This window comes from Erpetoichthys calabaricus, chromosome 7 (genome assembly GCF_900747795.2).
Source record: "Erpetoichthys calabaricus chromosome 7, fErpCal1.3, whole genome shotgun sequence".
In the NCBI taxonomy this organism is placed as follows: Eukaryota; Metazoa; Chordata; class Cladistia; order Polypteriformes; family Polypteridae; genus Erpetoichthys; species Erpetoichthys calabaricus.
The window spans coordinates 95121354-95143216 of NC_041400.2; the positions used below are offsets into that span (position 1 = coordinate 95121354).

Here is a 21863-nt window from a genome sequence, read left to right on the forward strand (position 1 = left end):
ATTGTATGATTGCACTAACATTAATACTAATTCTTCAAGTTTCATTCTGGGTTATAATTAGATAATTAGAACACTTCTAAAAGGAACAGGCTATTCAACCCAACAAGCTTGCAAATGTTTTTCACTTAATTTATCCACAATATCACTGAGTCAAAGTGATATTTATTCTTAAATACTATTACATACTGTATATGTTAGATCATAATTAATATGCATGTGTTTTTTATTTCAACAGAACAAATCAGTGAGAAGGACGAGGGCCCCTATTATACTCACCTTGGGGCAGGGCCAAATGTTGCAGCTATCCGAAAAATAATAGAAAACAGGTAAAGTATAAAATATAACTGTAATGATATGGCTGTGAAGAATGGGCAAAGGCACAAAATCCAGCTTTCCAAAGTAAAGTGCGGCTTCCAGTTAAATGTGATGTAATTTTCATTCCCATTATGTTATATACACAATGCAGGAAACTAGTCATGTGACCAGGTACATTTATTACGCTACCAGGAATTAGCACTTGGTTCCATTTTAGTAATGAACTGTTTTTGGCTTTGACTTTTGCTTTACCCCCTGTACTTTGTTTGATCAGTTTACTTTGACCTTGCCGCTCTTTGACAATGATTTTACCTCGCATTTCTTATCTCCCAGTCTTTTAGATCTCTCGCATTAATTCCAGGACATACTATTTAATAACACTTTAAAAGACCCATTTAATTTTAAAAGCCGATGGTCTGATCTGACAGAACACAGCACAAAGAAGGGGAAATACAGTAAAGAAGGCCTGGCAACTTGGGAGTAATATGGTGCTACAGATTCAGGAAAAGACAGGATCTCTGTCTCTATGGGTTTGCAGTACATCGCTTGTGTGGAGACTGATCTTTCTCCTATGTTTGCATGTACTTTTTTCCTGATACCCTCATTTTTTTCCACATCCTAAAGATATGCATGTGGACTAATGGTGGATGTAAATTTGCCTTGTGTGTGTGTGTTCATGGATGTGAGCGCATCCTGCATTGGATCGGTGCCCCATCTAAGACGAGTTCTTGATGCTACAATGATGTGCTCCAGCTTCCCATGAGCCTGAACTGGATAAGTGGTTAGATAATAGATGGATGGAACATGTATTCATTCCAAAGATGGGACTGATATATTATCTGTTATGTCTCAGTATAAGTGATACATGATGTATGTATCTCAACTGACTGTAAGTCTCATCAAGAATGGTTCCATCCTTGTGTCTGATGCTGCTAAAACAGGTTTAAATTCCTAATAAGTCTGTAACAAAGAAAACTCTAAGATTGGCATATCCTGAAGCTCAATCTGTGATAAAAATAACATGTGATGTCAGGTCTGTACCGTATGTAACAGCTCATACAATGATTAAAATTTGATAACTTTTGCAGTTGTGACACAGAAAATCCATGGCTTGAGTATCCCAGGAATTTAATGAGAGTCATTCATTCACACTGTAAGAAAAGACACAAAACTATGTGAAAGAGTTGGGGATCCAGCCTGTATAATAATAATTCATTACATTTATATAGCGCTTTTCTCAGTACTCAAAGCGCTATCCACACAGGGAGGAACCGGGAAAATGTAGGGGTGAAAAATATGTCTTTACAGACAGGAGTCCAAAACAGAACTGAGGAGATTACAAAATGGCTGTCATATATAATTAGAAAACAGGACGTGATGTAATGGTAGAGTGGCATCTTGGGACCAGAATGGGAAGTACTGTTAGGTTGTTGTCTGGGGATCAGAAGTACTGTTAGGTTGACGGTTCCTCGGTTTTTCCACAGGAGAGGAGGATAAAGAGTTACAGGAGAACGCCAACCCCTGGTCCGGCAGGAACATGCACTTATTTGAGCTCATAAACTGTCTCCAAATCGCACATGTGTGACAACACATAAACAGCTGACCCTAGGTGGATAGCATTCACACATGAGAATGTCATCCCAACTAAGGAACAGGCATTCTCAAACTAGACCATGACCAGTGATTGTTTTTCTCTTTATTCTGCAGTATTTATGTATTTTTACTAGTAAATTATTAAATAAATATTCCAATCACAAAGACGATTTTGATACATAACATCTGTAAGTCTCACTTTTGTGATGCCCACAAAAAAATTAAATATAGCTTCTTAACCTGCAGTCTCCTGGCTTTTCTTATAAGCTCATTTATGCATTAGGATCTGAAGTTAGATATGGAAAAAAATGTGCACTTGAGTTTGGATTAAGTGAGTTTGTGAATGTTAAGTGAGCTTTGAACTTATTTATCTGTCTATAAAGGTTCAGCCCAAGAAACCTATTTTGGTCAAAATCATTGAATTTTCAACTTCCTTACCACTAGAATTACTAGAGCCTACGAAAAAGCTTGTAGATCCGTCCCACCTTAAATCGCTTCTTAAATCCGTTCACAGCTCTCCCCCAGCGTATTTTGTCTTCTAAATGTGCAGATAAAGACAAGCTGCAAGTAGCCGGCTATTCCATCCCCCCACCGACTTGCATGAACTTCTCCCAGCTCATGCCTTGATTGATTATCTGGGATTGAAGTGGAGTTTTAGAGTGGAAATAATAGATTGTTATTTGGAACACACGCATTTCAAGTGTGTTCCATTTCTACAGTAATCGGTGTAAACACATTTTTAAAACAGAAACTTTTTTCATATCCTAGTAGTAAATGACAAAATGTAGGCATAAACTATATAATGTATGAAGCCTTAAGTCCAAATATCAAAGAAACGTTTTCACAAAAGGTACAAATATAACAGAACAAGTGCACTTTTATTCAAAATATAACTGCAGGAAGCATGCATGCATGCAATATTGACACATATTTACTATGACTGCCGCCGTAGCGCAACAGTATCAGCTGCTGATTGGGAATTGAAAGGTCACAAGTTCGATCCTGCATAAGCCCCTTTTGAGAAGTGAACTGCTCTTATTCTTGCTATTTTAGAATAAACATACGTTTGATTTCAGTCTGTAACAGCCAGTGTAATTTACGATACTTGTAAAGGTTAGCTTTGTCTTTTTTTTTTTTTTTTTTATTATTCAATTTTCATTCTCTCAGTCTCGTTCAGGATCCTTCCCCTCCCCATCTGACACTGCTGTTTTCACATAAAGACACGCTATAGCTCTGCAGTATATCACGATACATACTACCACTGTTTCTTTTGTACTCCAGGACATGCAAAGGAAAGCATAGTAAAGAGCAGCAACTTCATTGCTATATGAAATCATCAGACACTCCCCATCTGACACTGCTGTTTTCACATAAAGACGTGCTATTATGCAATATTATTTTTTAAACGAACAGCATCAGATCGGGTGTGAATTTATGCTGCTGCTGTTAGAGTCAGATCAGAAGCTGAATAAGCTCCTGTTCTGACTCTAAGTAAAAAGCATGAATTGATCAACAGAAATAACCACGATCGACATTTTAAACTTAACGATTTACAGTGCAAACCAATTTATAAATTTTATGTCCGTTTGACGTTAAAAAGAGAAAAAAAAAAGTAACACTTTCTCCCCAGCTGGGAATCGAACTTGGGTCTCTGAGGCACGGTAGGGTTGCTGCACTCTGAGTCAGCAAATCTTAACGTTACGCAACAGAAGGTGTTGTATCGTCCTTGAACCTTTTGTGAAAGTGTTCATTTGATCGTTGGATTTCAGGCTTCACACATTCTATAGTTTATGCCTACATTTTGTAACATTTATTACTAAAATATGAAAAAGTTTCTGTTTTAACAATGTGTTTACACAGATTACTGTAGAAACGGAACACACATTAAATGCATGTGTTCCAAATAACGATCTATTATTTCCACTCTAAAACTCCAGCAGTTCAGTCACTCCCAGATAATCAAACAAGGCATGAGCTGGGAAAACTTAGTGAAAGTTCTGCGACGGTGGGGGATGGAATAGCCGGCTGCTTGCTGCTCATCTTAATCGGCACATTTAGAAGACAAAAGACGCTGGCAGAGAGGTGAGAACGGTTTTAAGGTGGGCCAGATCTACAAGTTTTTTTGTAGACTCTGGTAATTCTAGTGTTAATCCAGTTCAGGATAACTGAAGTAAAAACCATACAATTGATAATGTGTAAATGTAAAGTTTCGTACTCTTACTCCATCATTCATAATAGCAAATGTGTTAAAAACACTTTAATACTACTGCTTTTCCTATAACAAATACTTAGAGGAATTTAGAAAGCTTACAAGAAACCAAGGGGAAACCAAACTTGTTTTCCAGTGTGGAGGTACATAAAATGTATGAATGGGGTGGAAGTAAAGTTTAATGTTATTTTTCAAAAGACACATACCGGTAATAAATAGAAAAATAATTTACATTGTAAAACATGGTACCATGAGATGAACCCAAAGGCCAAAAAGGGTGAACATGCCCTTCAACTCTGCACAACACCATACAATGAAGAGCACACATTTATTAACTTAAAATGTCACATGTACATTTTCGTGATCATCAGACAGGAAGTAAGGGGGCTGCCAGTGCTTCTGTTTCGCATTGCTCAAAACTCTGGCTCAGCATACACTAAATATCTTGTGTTTATTTAGAAGCTTGAGATCACAGGGTGACATTGCTGTAGGTAGAGATGGCTATCTGATAGCAGCTTGTCTTGCTATTAATTTCTGAGATGGGGATTTATGACACAAATGACTGGCCTTCTGCGTGTGAGAAGTTATGAAGTTTCTGTGGGCACAAGTTTGCCAACTAATGAAAAAGCTCAAAAGTTTGGTGGAATGAGAAAGGAACATGAACACCATGTGCAGTTCTTCCTGCCTGGCAAACAAGATGGGGTGCATGCTAATGCTTTGAGTAAGAATGAGATCCACAAGATTGTGCTTTCTGAGGCACCTGTGCTTAAATATTTGCCTGCACAAACATCTGAAGTTGCACGTGGTCACCATAACACACTTAATATGAATACTTGAACAGCTTTCAAGTAAGCTTAGTGGATTTTCCATAACATCTGGTGGAGGCTATCAGAAGAGCAGCACCAAGACTAAGGGAAAGTAAAATGTTCGGTAAGTTTGTTTTTTTGTCTAAAATGGAGCATTTCTATTTTTTCCATGAATACAGAAATACCTGTCCAGTCAAGTTGCTAACAGCATGAAAAGCAGTGCTTTGTCCAGTATCATTTATTTATAAATATGCACTCACTCCCAAATTTCGCATCTAAAGAGCAAATACTGTGCTTATCTCTGCACTTTTAAGGATCATATGAGCAAGGTCCTTATTGTGGGAAATCTAAGAAGAAGACCATCCCCTAAGGTTTCCCTGCTCATAAGATAAAATGCCAGTAAATGCCATGAAGGTATAACCTTTTTCTGACCAAAATCTCCATGACACTCCTCCATTACTAAGAGGGACTGGCAAAGAGTTTTAACCTCAAATCCATACCTACAGTGGGGTTCTTTCAAGCTTTAAATAAGTAAATGTTCATCTTCTTTGTAAGCAGAGCTGCTGCTTTTTACAGGTCTCTGGTTTATTCAGCGTACCTTTAACACACTCTCTCCTTGCTTGGCCAAGTTTTTTGGCATCTCCTGCATTTGGAAGCACCTCCAAATGTGAGGTTCATTTCACTGCATATAAACAAATATCAGACTGGTTTAGATTAAAACCAAAACTTTGCCATATATATGTTACAGCTAAAGCCAGAAATTGGATAAACCTAGCATTATACAGGTAAAGTTCACATTATCCAAAAGACCTGAATAAACCTGGCATTACCTGGGTAAAACGTGCATTATCCAAAGAGACTACCTGGGAAAGTTAGAAACTCATATGTTATTGCAGCTTTACCCAGGTCTGCTAGATAATACAAGCTTTACTCAGATAATGCTACGTTTATCCAGTTTTCAGGCTTTACCCGTAACATGCAGTGCATCCGGAAAGTATTCACAGCGCATCACTTTTTCCACATTTTGTTATGTTACAGCCTTATTCCAAAATGGATTAAATTCATTTTTTTCCTCAGAATTCTACACACAACACCCCGTAATGACAACGTGAAAAAAGTTTACTTGAGGTTTTTGCAAATTTATTAAAAAGAAAAAAGAAATCACATCCATCCATCCATCCATCCATCCATTGTCTCCCGCTTATCCGAGGTCGGGTTGCGGGGGCAGCAGCTTGAGCAGAGATGCCTAGACTTCCCTCTCCCCGGCCACTTCTTCTAGCTCTTCCGGGAGAATCCCAAGGTGTTCCCAGGCCAATCGAGAGACATAGTCCCTCCAGCGTGTCCTGGGTCTTCCCCGGGGCCTCCTCCCGGTTTGACGTGCCCGGAACGCCTCACCAGGGAGGCGTCCAGGAGGCATTCTGATCAGATGCCCGAGCCACCTCATCTGACTCCTCTCGATGCGGAGGAGCAGCGGCTCTACTCTGTGCCCCTCCCGGATGACTGAGCTTCTCACCCTATCTTTAAGGGAAAGCCCAGACACCCTGCGGAGGAAACTCATTTCAGCCGCTTGTATTCGCGATCTCGTTCTTTCGGTCACTACCCATAGTTCATGACCATAGGTGAGGGTAGGAACATAGATCGACTGGTAAATTGAGAGCTTTGCCTTGCGGCTCAGCTCCTTTTTCACCACGACAGACTGATGCAGCGCCCGCATTACTGCGGATGCCGCACCGATCCGCCTGTCGATCTCACGCTCCATTCTTCCCTCACTCGTGAACAAGACCCCGAGATACTTGAACTCCTCCACTTGGGGCAGGATCTCACTACCAACCCTAAGAGGGCACTCCACCCTTTTCCGGCTGAGGACCATGGTCTCGGATTTGGAGGTGCTGATTCTCATCCCAGCTGCTTCACACTCGGCTGCGAACCGATCCAGAGAGAGCTGAAGATCGCGGCCTGATGAAGCAAACAGGACAACATCATCTGCAAAAGCAGTGACCCAATCCTGAGCCCACCAAACCGGACCCCCTCAACGCCCTGGCTGCGCCTAGAAATTCTGTCCATAAAAGTTATGAACAGAATCGGTGACAAAGGGCAGCCCTGGCGGAGTCCAACTCTCACTGGAAACGGGTTCGACTTACTGCCGGCAATGCGGACCAAGCTCTGGCACCGATCGTACAGGGACCGAACAGCCCTTATCAGGAAATCACATGTACATAAGTATTCACAGCCTTTGCTCAATACTTTGTCGATGCACCTTTGGCAGCAATTACAGCCTCAAGACTTTTTGAATATGATGCCACAAGCTTGGCACACCTATCCTTGGCCAGTTTTGTCTATTCCTCTTTGCAGCACCTCTCAAGCTCCATCAGGTTAGATGGGAAGCGTCGGTGCACAGCCATTTTAAGATCTCTCCAGAGATGTTCAATCAGATTCAAGTCTGGGCTCCTGCTGGGCCACTCAAGGACATTCACAGAGTTGTCCTGAAGCCACTCCTTTGATATCTTGGCTGTGTGCTTAGGGTCGTTGTCCTGCTGAAAGATGAACCGTCGCCCCAGTCTGAGGTCAAGAGCACTCTGGAGCAGGTTTTCATTCAGGATGTCTCTGTACATTGCTGCAGTCATCTTTCCCTTTATCCTGACTAGTCTCCCAGTCCCTGCCGCTGAAAAACATCCTCACAGCATGATGCTGCCACCACCATGCTTCACTGTAGGGATGGTATTGGCCTAGTGATGAGCGGTGCCTGGTTTCCTCCAAACGTGACGCCTGGCATTCACACCAAAGAGTTCAATCTTTGTCTCATCAGACCAGAGAATTTTCTTTCTCATGGTCTGAGAGTCCTTCAGGTGCCTTTTGGCAAACTCCAGGCAGGCTGCCATGTGCCTTTTACTAAGGAGAGACTTCCGTCTGGCCACTCTACCATACAGGCCTGATTGGTGGATTGCTGCAGAGATGGTTGTCCTTCTGGAAGGTTCTCCTCTCTCCACAGAGGACTCTGGAGCTCTGACAGAGTGACCATCGGGTTCTTGGTCACCTCCCTGACTAAGGCCCTTCTCCCCCGATTGCTCATTTTAGATGGCCGGCCAGCTCTAGGAAGAGTCCTGGTGGTTTCGAACTTCTTCCACTTACGGATGATGGAGGCCACTGTGCTCATTGGGACCTTCAAAGAAGCAGACATTTTTCTGTAACCTTCCCCAGATTTGTGCCTTGCGACAATGCTGTCTCAGAGGTCTACAGACAATTCCTTTGACTTCATGCTTGGTTTGTGCTCTGACATGAACTGTCAACTGTGGGACCTTATATAGACAGGTGTGTGCCTTTCCAAATCATGTCCAATCAACTGAATTTACCACAGGTGGACTCCAATTAAGCTGCAGAAACATCTCAAGGATGATCAGGGGAAACAGGATGCACCTGAGCTCAATTTTGAGCTTCATGGCAAAGGCTGTGAATACTTATGTACATGTGCTTTCTCAATTTTTTTATTTTTAATTAATTTGCAAAAATCTCAATTAAACTTTTTTCACGTTGTCATTATGGGGTGTTGTGTGTAGAATTCTGAGGAAAAAAATGAATTTAATCCATTTTGGAATAAGGCTGTAACATAACAAAATGTGGAAAAAGTGATGCGCTGTGAATACTTTCCGGATGCACTGTATATAACAATAATAATAGTAATAATAAATTTTATTTATAATGCGCTTTATATTTTAGCAGTATTATCACATGTACAGAGGCAGTGAAATTGTGTAAGAGACATATAGATACAAATAATATTACTACTGTACATGATTCAGTTCAGTTTTTTGTGATCTCTTAATTGATTGCTTTCTCCTTGGACAGAGTAAATGTCTTAGTTAGGGCAGGAGAAAAAAGGTATTGAGGTGGAGAAAGAAGTATTGTACATTCAGTGCACAAGAAAAGAAAAGGAAAGGAAAGGCTGAAAAGGAACCAGTGTCTTTACTCATCTTTTGCAAACTTTGTACTTGCCTGTTACTCTCCAATGCTATATATCCATCCATCCATTGTCCAACCCGCTGAATCCGAACACAGGGTCACGGGGGTCTGCTGGAGCCAATCCCAGCCAACACAGGGCAGGAACCAATCCCGGGCAGGGTGCCAACCTACCGCAGGACACACACAAACACACCCACACACCAAGCACACACTAGGGCCAATTTAGAATCGCCAATCCACCTAACCAGCATGTCTTTGGACTGTGGGAGGAAACCCACGCAGACACGAGGAGAACATGCAAACTCCACGCAGGGAGGACCCGGGAAGCGAACCCAGGTCCCCAGGTCTCCCAACTGCGAGGCAGCAACGCTACCCTCTGTGCCACCCAGTGCTATATATGACAAATGATAATGTATGGAAAAAGTAAACTTCACTTGTTTAAATGCACCATTGACACATAATACCATCTCTATCTATTTTCCTTATTTCCTTAAAAAAAAGTTAACATCAAGTGGTCAATCAAGAAGCAATAAAAGTTAAGTTGATGGAGAAAAATACTGTCAGCGGTCTGCTAATAATGAAGAGTTGGCATTGCTCAGTGAAAGCCTTTCACACAGCTAACCAATGCCAGCAACTTTCTAACCACATGCCAGCAGGCTCAGTTCCACAGCAGCCAAGTGAATACTGGTAGCAAGAGGATGTTATGTCTTAACAGATGTTGTCAGGTTGTGTTTATCCAGTCACACCATTTTGAACGAAAGCTTGTTGCTGCACATTTTGTAGCTGCCAGTTGATCTGCAAACAAACAAAATAAAATGATCGGCAGTACTGTACATATTGATTTGTTCAGTATATACAATTGGGACAAGATACAGTGATCCCTCGCTATATCGCGCTTCGCCTTTCGCGGCTTCACTCCATCGCGGATTTTATATGTAAGCATATTTAAATATATATCGCGGATTTTTCGCTGCTTCGCGGGTTTCTGCGGACAATAGGTCTTTTAATTTCTGGTACATGCTTCCTCAGTTGGTTTGCCCAGTTGATTTCATACAAGGGACGCTATTGGCAGATGGCTGAAAAGCTATCCAGCTTACTTTCTCTCTCTCTCTCTCTCTCTCTCTTGCGCTGACGTAGGGGGGTGTGAGCAGGGGGGCTGTGTGCAGCTGCTTCCTGAAGGACAGGCTGCACGGAGCTTCGCATACTTAAAAGCTCAAAGGGCACGTATTGATTTTTTTTATCTGTCTCTCGCTATCTCTCTCTCTCTCTCTCTCTCTCTCTCTTCCTGCTCCTGACAGAGGGGGTGTGAGCTGCCGCCTTCAACAGCTTTGTACCGGCGGTGCTTCGCATACTTAAAAGCCGTATTGATTTTTTTTTTGACTGCTTGCTTTGCACTCCTTTGAAAAGGAAGATATGTTTGCATTCTTTTAATTGTGAGACAGAACTGTCATCTCTGTCTTGTCATGGAGCACAGTTTAAACTTTTGAAAAAGAGACAAATGTTTGTTTGCAGTGTTTGAATAACGTTCCTGTCTCTCTACAACCTCCTGTGTTTCTGCGCAAATCTGTGACCCAAGCATGACATTCTAAAAATAACCATATAAACATATGGTTTCTACTTCGCGGATTTTCCTACTTCGCGGGTGGCTCTGGAACGCAACCCCCGCGATGGAGGAGGGATTACTGTACAGCTAAAACAACCTAGAAGAAATAACATGCTCAGACCAGTTAAGGGTCACAGTTCCCCAAACCCATCCTGACTATACTTTACAAAAAAAGCCTTTAGTCCAATACAGAGCCCACTCACACAAACATGCACCATATCAACTTGGATTTGGCAGTAAATGTAACTTATACGTCTTTGGGAGGAAAAGCAGAGTACCAAAAGATCCATGTAAAAAAAAAAATGGCTGGGCATGAAATTTAAACCAAGAATGCTGGACACATCAGGCAAAAGCACTTACCAAGTAAGTAATTTAGTAATTGAGGTTCAATTAATAAAAATAAATATGGTAAAGCACAAGACAAGCACTGGAGCATAAAGGATAATCAGGTTTGCAGCAACCATGGCTGCCTAATTTGTAGGCCTGTTAGTTTCTCCAGCAGTGTTCTTTTTGAGTAGCTCCAAGTGTAGACAGGTTACCTGCCATTCGAATGAGTTTCTCATCACAGTCATCTTTTTGGTTGCTAATAACAGTAAGTAGGTTGGCTGCAGGGCCAGCAGCATTTGTTTTGTTAGCATTTCCAAGTAAATAAGATGATTCATGGGTTCATTTTTGATTTCAAATAGACTTACTTGAACAGTCATCAGACGGTTTTGTCTGGTATATCATCAAAATAAAATGCTGGCTACACAATTTTCCCCAACATTCTTCCTGTGTGGAGGGTGGAGAACTTATCTAGCAGTGTAATGAATCAAGATAGGCAGCGTTTTAAATGAATATCTTAACTGTCTCAAATAACAGCAAGTAGCAGCAGACTGCAGTGCAGATAATGCTGGTTTTTCCCCTTTTAGCTTTGAGGTTGGCAACACACTCATCCATGTGGTATTCTTTTAGATGACTAATTCAGTTTGTTTTATTATACCTTATTTCCCCTATGCAAGATGTTTACAAAGCAAGTGTTGCATACTGCTCTTTTTGGTATTGCTTGCAATCACCTAGTTTTGTGTTATCAGAAAATCTGTGAATTTGTTAATTACATTTTTCCTATATCAATCAATCCATCCATCCAATTTTAACCCACTTATCCAGTTCACTTTGCTGGTGCTTATCCTGGCAAAATTGGGCCCTGGCAGCAATCAATGCTCTTGCATTAGTTTAGAAATTCCAATTAAATTAAGATGTGTGTCTTTTGGGTGTGCATTGACAACCAGAATGTGGTTAAGTGATAAACTCCATACAGACACAGAGCGGACATGAAAATTACATATAGACAGTGCCCAGGTAAGAAACTGAAAGCAGGATTCTATAGTTATAAGACAGCAATCCAAACCATTATGAAGCCATGCTGCCTTTTCTTTAAATTATTCAAATACATTAAAAGAGAAGCAAGCTGGACACTAATACTTGCAATACCCCATTGTTCATTTTTCACCCATGGGCACTGCACCCTGAAGGCCTGATAGCTGCATTTTTAAAATGTGCCTGTCTTGTGGGCTCCTCATCTGAATGTTTACAAAGTCAAAGAATTATTGTATATTATCATGGAGTCAGAACTCTTCTGACTTCCTCATAAAGCTTTAGAATATTATTGAAAGGTGTAAGTAGAGACACATGAAGTTTTGGGGCACCCATAGGCAAACTTTGTATAAATGAAACAAAAATACAAATGGCACTGAGCAAACAACATCTTTTCAGACACAAGGCTAATTCTTGACTGATCAAGATAGCTGATCCTTCAGATTTAAGTACTTCCAACAGGAAGAGACTGGTCAAGCTGGGCAGACGCCAGAAGTGACATCATCAACATTAAAGCCATTAATCTTCTGGTCAGCGGATTGTAGAAAAGGTGTTAGTACACAGCGCCACCCCGTGAAATGGTGGGGAATTGCCATCGCAAGATCCCTTAAGCTGTCCCCTATGGTGACAAAGGACATCTCGCCTTTCTAAGCTAATGTTGACTCTCATATCAGGTGTGCCATTATACATGTCAGGGCCTGTGACAAAACTAAAGAGACCTTCCTTAGCCTCAGCCTCACAACATATTAGCCATTTAACATCATGGTTGTTAACAGAACATTATCAATGTATATTTTATAACGTTAAAACAAAGGCAAAACATTATCAACATGTAGTGATGCAACATAAAATGTTTGTCTTCGGTATGTTCTGTGTAAAGTTTTCTTTCTGTTATTAGATTTTCCAGTATAATTTGTGTCTATTTCTTTAAGCAGAGAAATGTAGGATATGGTGGGTAGGTTTGTATGTTTATTAGTTACCCTATATACAGTAAATTAATGGGGAGGGCTGTTGGGTATGCATTTTTGTTTTGCTGAATCTTTCAATCTGCTCAATTACAAATCATAAAGAATTCCCAACCAGCAAACAAACTACAAATATTCTGTCTACATCATTAGTGATGGCAAGGGGAGTAGATTTTAACCATGCTGCATTTATCTGTTCAAAGTTGTTCTTCTTCTCTAGGATGCGCACCTGTAAAGCTTTCATATTATTTGGGATTTGCCAGTAGGGCTGTTGAGTGTTTCCTTTCTGGAAACATTTTGGTCAGGGGATGTTAACCATCATTCCTCCTTAAGTTTTCTTCATTTGCATCTGAACTATATATCACTTCCACTATTCTGGGTTTGTGTGGGACTCTACAAATACAGTTTGATGATTGTGTTTGTCTATGCCTTGTTTGTTTGGAGCATGTTGTAAATATTTTTAAATATTTTGTACTATATGTGAGAATGCAGTTCATGTTTAACCATTTTTTCATTGTACAGTACAATACAATACAATACAATTTATTTTTGTATAGCCCAAAATCACACAAGGAGTGCCACAATGGGCTTTAACAGGCCCGGCCTTTTGACAGCTCCCCAGCCTTGACTCTCTAAGAAGACAAGGAAAAATTCTCAAAAAACCCTTTTAGGGAACAAAATGGAAAAAAAAATTGCAGTATTCGATTTATTTGAACAGGTGGTTGATTATGAAGAACACTTAGAATATTGGATTAATCTTGGCCTTTAAGCTCCATCCTTTTAGATTAAGGGTAGCCATTTCTGCTTATGCAAATCTGTGCTGACCTCAGCACTCCTAGAATTTCCAAGGTCCGTTACAAACACATATTGCATAATTGACCCAAATATAACACATTACCAGGTTGTATTTTGTTACACTGCAAACCAAATTAAACTAAATCTCCTTTCAACATCATGTAAAACAAATACAATAAATAAAAGGTTCTATCTTTCTACAGTAATTTTTTAAAGAATCCACCCCTAAGCTGTAGGAGCTGCAAAGTCATTAAAGACATCCACATAATTCATGTGATGCATATACTCAAATTCGATGGGCAAAACTGCAAGACTGTTCAGTCTTTTTGCTGCACTGCATGTCATTTCTCATGGATTTTAGACCCCTATCTTTAAAAGAACCACGAGAATAACTGAAATCTGACTGAGGTGGGAGGCCGCTTTTATCCTGTGACAGGAAGGGGGCAGTAGAAGCAGGGAGCTGATTTGTATAATGGCCCACTCAGTTATAGACTCCCACTGTCTGTTGTCCTACCCAATTTTTGCTGCAACTCTTGCTGATATTGTTACTGATGCTACTGTTACAAAAACAATTTCTGCACTGACCCTACTGTGCTCCCCACAAGCCCAGGGCTCATAAAAAGTGTTCCTGTTTCCCCACCTTCTTGGAACCCCTGACTGTCAGTTATCACTGCTCTTGGCCTCTTTACAAATAAAAAACTACAGAAAGATATGAATTGTGTATTTCCTAATCCCTTTTCCGTACATTTGTCACACTGATTGTTCCTTTACTTTCATAATATTGGAAGAAACACATCATTTTTTTGCATTTTTTCTTACATGTGTTTATCTTTTTGTTCTCTTATGAGGTGTACCAGTAATCCCTCCTCGATCACGGGTGTTCTGGAACACAAAAGGTGAAAATCCGCGAAGTAGAAACCATATGTTTATATGGTTAATTTTATATTGTCATGCTTAGGTCACAGATTTGCACAGAAACACAGGAGGTTGTAGAGAGACAGGAACTTTATTCAAACACTGCAAACAAACAGTTTGTCTCTTTTTCAAAAGTTTAAACGTGCTCCATGACAAGACAGAGATGACAGTTCCGTCTCACAATTAAAAGAATGCAAACATATCTTCCTCTTCAAAGGAGTGCGTGTCAGGAGCAGAAAATGTCAGAGAGAGAGAGGGAAAAAAGCAAACAATCAAAAATCAATAGGGCTGTTTGGGCTTTTAAGTATGCAAAGCACCGCCGGACAAAGTAGCTGCAAGGAAGGGAGCAATGTGAAGGTAGTCTTTCAGGATTTTTTAGAGGAATGTCCGTATCCTCTAGGCCAGTGTGCGAACAGCCCCTCTGCTCACACCCCCTCTGTCAGGAGCAGAGAATGTCAGAGAGAGTGAGAGAGACAGAGAAAAGCAAACAACCAAAAATCAATACGTGCCCTTCGAGCTTTTAAGTATGTGAAGCACCGTGCGGGAAGCATGATGCTTGACAAAGCAGCTGAAAGGAAGGGAGCAATGTGAAGGTAATCTTTCAACATTTTTAGACGAGCGTCCGTATTGTCTAGGGGTGCGAACAGCCCCCCTGCTCACACCCCCTCCATCAGCAGCAGAGAATGTCAGAGCAAGAGAGAGAGAGAGAAAAGCAAACAATCAAAAATCAATACGTGCTGTTTGATCTTTTAAGTATGCGAAGCACCATGTGGGAAGCATATCGCTTGACAAAGCAGCCACAAGTAAGCCCAGCAAGGTAGGGAGTAATGTGAAGATAGTCTTTCAGCGTTTTTTGAGGAGCGGCCATATCCTCTAGGGCAGTGGTCCCCAACCTTTTTGACAGCAAGGACCACTTTATTAGATGCAAATTTTTCCACGGACCGGTCGTGGGGGGGTGTGGGGGGGCAATTTTATACACAATTTACATAACATTTCTTTTATTATTAAGTTATTAAGCAGTTCGCATACATTTGCAACCTGAGATTTTTCTTCTTTTTTTGCATATAACAAAGACATATGCTTTGCATTTGCCATTCAAACAGATTGCACATCACAAACATTAACACTATCGTTTTTTTCGTGTCTGCCGTTTCTATAGGAGGGTGACAATGAGTTAAATTCCAATGGATGTTTTTCAAATGTTGACAAGCAATAAGCAAAAGGTATCACTGAAAACCACAGAAAACAAAAACAGCAAAAAAAAAAAACAGTACGAGAAAAGTTCGAAGAAAGAATTTTTTTTACAATGTTTCTGTTTGGGGATCGTTGTGCAAACGTGCACAACTGAGCTGCGACCACAGATCTAACTGCTCTGTGGATGATTCATTCAGGCATTTCAAGGTCACTTCGTTGTAATGAAAGCATCTGCTGAATGTACTTCGTAGTAACACGATTTCTATACACTCGTGTCATATGGGGAAACTGTCGGGACCGTAACAATACTTTGTTGTAATACTCTCTCACCTCGGTCTCTCTCCTCTCTCTGCGCCACTGCAAAGCCCCGCCCGCCAAGCGTTCTGAAAAGTCTGAGTGAGTCTCCGTTGCCGGCAGTTCTCTCGCGGCCCGGCTGTCAGACAGCTGCGGCCCGGTAGTGGGTCGCGGACCGGTGGTTGGGGACCCCTGCTCTAGGGGTGCGAACAGCCCCCGTGCTCACAATATATTTGAGGAGTTTTATTTAATACGTAATACGTGCTCCGGTTGGGTAGCTTCTCGGCCATCTGCCAATAGCGTCCCTTGTGAGAAATCAACTGGGCAAACCAACTGAGGAAGCATGTACCAGAAATTAAAAGACCCATTGTCCACTGAAACCCACGAACCAGCGAAAAATCCACGATATATATTTAAATATGCTTACATATAAAATCCACGATAGAGTGAAGCCGCGAAAGTCGAAGCGCGATATAGCAAGGGATTACTGTACACTTAATGATGAAGTTGTTTTGAGTGTAACTATTTTAAACCAAATTGGCTCTACTTCAACAATTTCTTATCTCCTTAATTTACTAATGGCATATGTAAGGCTTCCTGTCATTTTTTGTATGACACTGAGTGCGTTTACATGCACAGACATAACTGGGATAAGGTGAAAAACCAGGGCCTGTATTTGTGAAGCATTGCAGAATTACTCCTAGGAATTGCACTAAAAGCTATGCTAGGATAAGAATTTGTTCTACCTCAGAGTAGGACATAAAAAGTATTTACAAAGCATCCTATGGCTACTAGCTAGGAATGAGAATGATGTCACGACTTCATGACACCCCAAGCCACAAACTGAAAATCATTATGATGTTTTGTAGTTTTCTGATACTAACACTAAGGCTTTACATCAAAGATAATAATAATAATAGTAATAATAATTGTAGTAATAATATACAAAGTAGTAATAGAAACGTAATTGTTGCCATTTTGCAAAAAGCACTGAGATGGAAAGACTGAGACACACATACTGAGTGAGAGTAAAGCCCAAAATCGCACACATTTATTTAACAATGAACGTTCCAGGGATTGTTTCTGCCTTGTGCCCTAGGCTTTCTGGGATAGCTTCCCCATGACCCTGCTCAGATTAAAGTGAGTTTCAAAAATGGATAGATGGATGGATGGATAGATGGATGATAAATGGATAATTCTCAGCCGGACTTTCAGATGAAACGTTCCCGCTGTTATAGCAATGGAAAACACCTCCTAATGTGACAGTTACTGGAACTAGTCACGGCTATTCTTGCACTGTTTCTGAAGTCACTCTCATTTTTCCAGTGTCCTCATCATCTTAGATTGTACAATTATCTTCTGAAAGGCTCTATTTACATAACACTCCCAAGAGTCTCTCCCTGTTTTCTTGAACCTTCCCAGGCTTGTAAAATGTAAAGAGAACATTTGAGGGTTTGTGGAATGCAGAGCTCAGTGTACCTGTGTGACATTTCTCTGTCTATCACCCATCCAGGCCTGCTTATCTTCAGGGTAATATGTTGGCTACTAAAATACAGTTTGTATCCATGAGCTGTGTACTTATACTGTGAAACTGCTTGCGATTCACATGTGTATGCTCATCCACACTTGGAGCAATGATCTTCATGTGTGTGCTTGCTTTAACATTACTTCATATGGAGTGTTAAGAAAATGTATAAATCTGCACAATATTTCACGCACTGTAAGGGCATTTAAAGTTTGGTACAAAATTTGAGAAACGGGTGTTTGTGACATACTGAAATCATTGCTATTGCAAAGCATCATTTTACACATAATGCTACCAAACACTAACATTTTGGCAGACAGCACATGGTTTTTCCATGTAGATGAAGCAATCAATTAACATACAAGATTTGTTATGAATATTATTCCATCTCTGTCAAATCATTATCTTCTTACAAGTTCATTGTTGATGAGCTTTTTTAAACATTCTGCCTTTCACAGAATGTGCATGTCGATTTCTTCCTGATGCCATCTTCCAGCAGCTCCTAGCTTGTTATACCATTTCACAAGCACTCCCGCATCCATCACAAGTGTCCCAACTTCTGTTGATTACTTAAAAACACTGTCTGTCTTAAAACAGAGTTGGAACAGACTGTGTTACTATACCCTCTGAAGTTGTACTTGGACATTATTACACTGTAGAAAGTTATAAAATCCAGTGATAATGGCAAGGAAATGGCAGTTCACAAATGAAATTAGATAGAGCATTATCACCCTTTTATTTAGAGAAACTGAAAAGAAAATCAAAGTGTCAGTAAGTATGGTGCCCTACACAATCCAAAGGCAATTGGAAACTAGAAGAAAATCTGGAAGAAATCTGCCAGACCCAAAGTCAGAACCCAATCAGAAGACAAGTTTCTGAGGGTCACCACCTTGTGTGATAGGCACCTCACAGCGCAACAGCTTTAAGCACAGCTTAACAGTGGTCACAAAAAAACAAGTCTCAGTTTCTACTGTGAAGAGGAGACTTTGTGCTGCAGGTTTAACAGGATGAGTGGCAGTAAGAAAGCCATTCCTTAAAGGACACAAAATAGGGACGTGAATTACCAGCTGTGGACTACTGCAGACTGGAAGAAAGTGTTATAGACCAATGAATCAAAATTTGAAATCTTCAGTTCATCATGCAGGGTGTTTGTATGTCGTCTACTTGTTGAAAGCTAACTCTTAAACATGGAGGAGGAAGTGTGTTGGTCTGGGGATCTTTTGCTGGAGGCAGAGTTGGTGACTTGCACAGAGTGACTGACGTTATGAATCAAAAGGGTTAGCACAGTTTGGCTGTTAGATCAGCAAAAGGTGGCTACTTTGACGAATCAAAAATTGAATAAAATTTCGCACACTTAATTATTCCTTGACTTATTTTTTATTTGCCATTGTTTATTTGTTCTATGACATGACTTCATGAAACATTAAGACATTAAACTGTGTGTATTTTCAGGTGCTGTAAAAGATTTGACGGGTAATGTATATGTGTATATATACATATATATACTTAAAGATTTTTATTCATTACTTAAAAGGTATGGTGAATCAGGAAAAGCCATTAGAATTGAAAAAGCTGTCTATACTGGCAAAGAAGGGAAGAGCGCACAAGGATGTCCAATTGCTAAGTGGGTAAGTCTGGTACACTGTTAGTGTTCTTTGCAGAAATATATTGATAAGCCTTTAGTTTTAAAGGTAGCTCATTTTAACTCTAATTCAGCTTATTCAGAAATAAAATAATTTATCAAAATAATATGATTAAAACAAAACAGAAGCAAAGTTTAAGGCATATTTGGTCAAATTTTTATTCTTTCCTGTTTTCGGTTTATATTGGCTGTTTTATCAAAGAGTATCTGAAACAAAAAGATTTTATATTATATTATAAATTTATATATATTATATACATTTATTACATATATATATATATATATATATATATAAAGTGAGGCCTGTAATATAAAAGCTTTACCCTTTCCTTCCCTCCAATTTCACCTTTAGTTGCACACATAGTCGCAGTCTGTGTTACTTTGAAGCTGAAATAAATATTAATTTTAAACATTTTGTGTCTCTTAAATAATTCACTTCAGATTTCCATGTGTTTAACTTGTTTGTTATACTCCTTAAATGTTTTTTATTTACACTAGGACCATCAGTGCAGACAGGAAAGAAGTAATCTCTTGAACAACAGTATTTTTCCAGTTTTTATTTTTGTGTTGGCACAATATTGTGTGTGTTATGTGCAGGAAGGGGTGGGTGTTAAGTGCAACTCTCTTGCATTCCATTAAATAAGACTATAATTCATACAAAATATAGGACACATTTTATCATATTGCCAGACCTCTCAAGGTCTACCTCAAACCAATATCGAGGGCAGTGAACCTAAACAAAGACACTGACACTTTTTCAATACTTGCCTTCCCATAAAATGTGCAAATCACTCACTGCATGCCATAAAATGTTATTGCCATTAGGACTGAAATAAAGCAAGTGCATCATTAATAATACAAGGAATTTAGGCACAATCAGACTTTAAACAATGCAATTCTAAAAGAAAAACTATCAAACGAAATAACACACAGAACTTTCCCCAGGTCCTCACCAAGTCAAGATTTCTTCTACTATAAGAACACCACTTTTTACAAGACATTTAACTCAACTAATTAATACGAATAAAATTTTGTTACAAGGCTGATAATTTAATTATGTACCTGTGCACAGTTTTGTTTTAATAATAAAACGGGAATCCATATTCTTTATTTGCAATGGTGTCTTTTTGCTACTGGTAATAACAAGATATGCTTTTCAACCAAACTTGTATATATGACTGGGTAGTAAAGGTACATGGGAAAGCTGGCTTGAATTTTACCATAGACAGTAATTGTATTGAATTATTAATGTTTCTCCAAATATCTTTCACCCATTGTAGCTAAACCATTCATTAATTCCTTTACACAGGTAATCCGCAGGACAAATAAGGAAGAAAAAATCCTGATCCTGGTGCGGGAGCGAGCAGGTCACAGTTGTGAAACTGCAGTTTTAGTGATCCTTATTCTTATATGGGAAGGAATATCCAATACTCTTGCAGACAGCCTGTACGTCGAGTTGAGTGACACTCTAAGGAAACATGGTGCTCTTACAAACCGAAGATGTGCTCTCAATGAAGAGTAAGAATGTTTAATGACATGCATGTGTTGATTTACTAGACATACAGTAGATCCTTTTCTGCTGCAACATCAAAATCATTAATTCAGGACCAACACTATAACTAATCAAACAACTATAAACTTACTGACCAATATAAATAATGTCTGACATGAAATTAATTCTAATGTCAATAATGGTTTTTTTTATTAGTATTATTTTAAGGAATTCGTTTAAATAAAACTAACTGAATGATTTATCGGTTTACAATATACAGTGGATTCAGGAAGCATTCAAACCTTCCCACTTTCTGCACACTTTATTGTATTGTACTGTAGATTAAATTTTAAATGGATTAATATGCAATTTCTCTCCATCAATCTACACTCAATATCCCATAATGACAAAGTTAAAACATGTTTTCTACAGGGTGTTAAAATGTATTAAAAATCTAACACTGTAATCTCTCATTCATGTAAGTATTCTGACCAGTATCCTATTCAGGACTTTGTAGAAGCACCTTTGGCATCAATTACAGACTGTGGTGTTCCTAGGTAAGTTTCTACAAAGTTTGCACACCTGGATTTGAACAGGTGTTCCCATGCTTCTTGGCAGATCTTCTCAAGCTCCATTAGTCTGAACAGGAACTGACAGTAAACTGCCATCTTCAGGTCTCCCCACAGATATTCAATGGAGTTTAAGTGTAGATTTTGGCTGGGCCACTCAACAACAGGCCCAAAGCTACACTAGAATTGTCTGGACTATATGCTTTTGATTGTTGTTGCGCTGATTGTTGCCCCAGTCTGTGGTCACATGCACTCCACAACCTCTCAGTACATGGCTGCATTCATCCTTCTCCTTACGTCTGACCAGTCTCCCTGCCCCTGCTACTGATGCAAAGTATCTCCATAGTACTGTAGAGATTATATTAAGCATAGGACTTGGAGTTCTGCCCAGAGAAATCAATATATGTCTCATCAGACTAGAGAATCTTTTTTCCTCATGGTCTAAGTCCTTTGAATGCCATTTGGCAAACCAAGCAGAGTTATCCATTCTATCATAAACATTTAAACTGATATAGTGCTGCTGAGATGGTCATCCTTCCAGCAAGTTCTCCCATCTCAGCAGATGATTTCTAATGCTCTGTTAGAGTTACCACTCGGATCTTAGTCACCTCCCTGGCCAAGACCCTTCTTATC

The 21863-nt window shown here is 39.8% G+C and overlaps 1 protein-coding gene across 2 annotated transcripts in view; it reads left to right on the top strand.

Annotated features, from left to right (window-relative positions):
* Positions 1 to 21863, top strand: part of tet2 (tet methylcytosine dioxygenase 2) — a 166601-nt gene that overhangs the window by 110357 nt on the left and 34381 nt on the right. For both annotated transcript variants that reach the window (XM_028805179.2, XM_028805181.2), the window contains exons 3-5: positions 236 to 326; positions 19062 to 19155; positions 20479 to 20687. In XM_028805179.2, coding sequence (XP_028661012.1) covers positions 236 to 326; positions 19062 to 19155; positions 20479 to 20687 — 394 coding nt within the window. The remainder of the gene's footprint in view (positions 1 to 235; positions 327 to 19061; positions 19156 to 20478; positions 20688 to 21863) is intronic.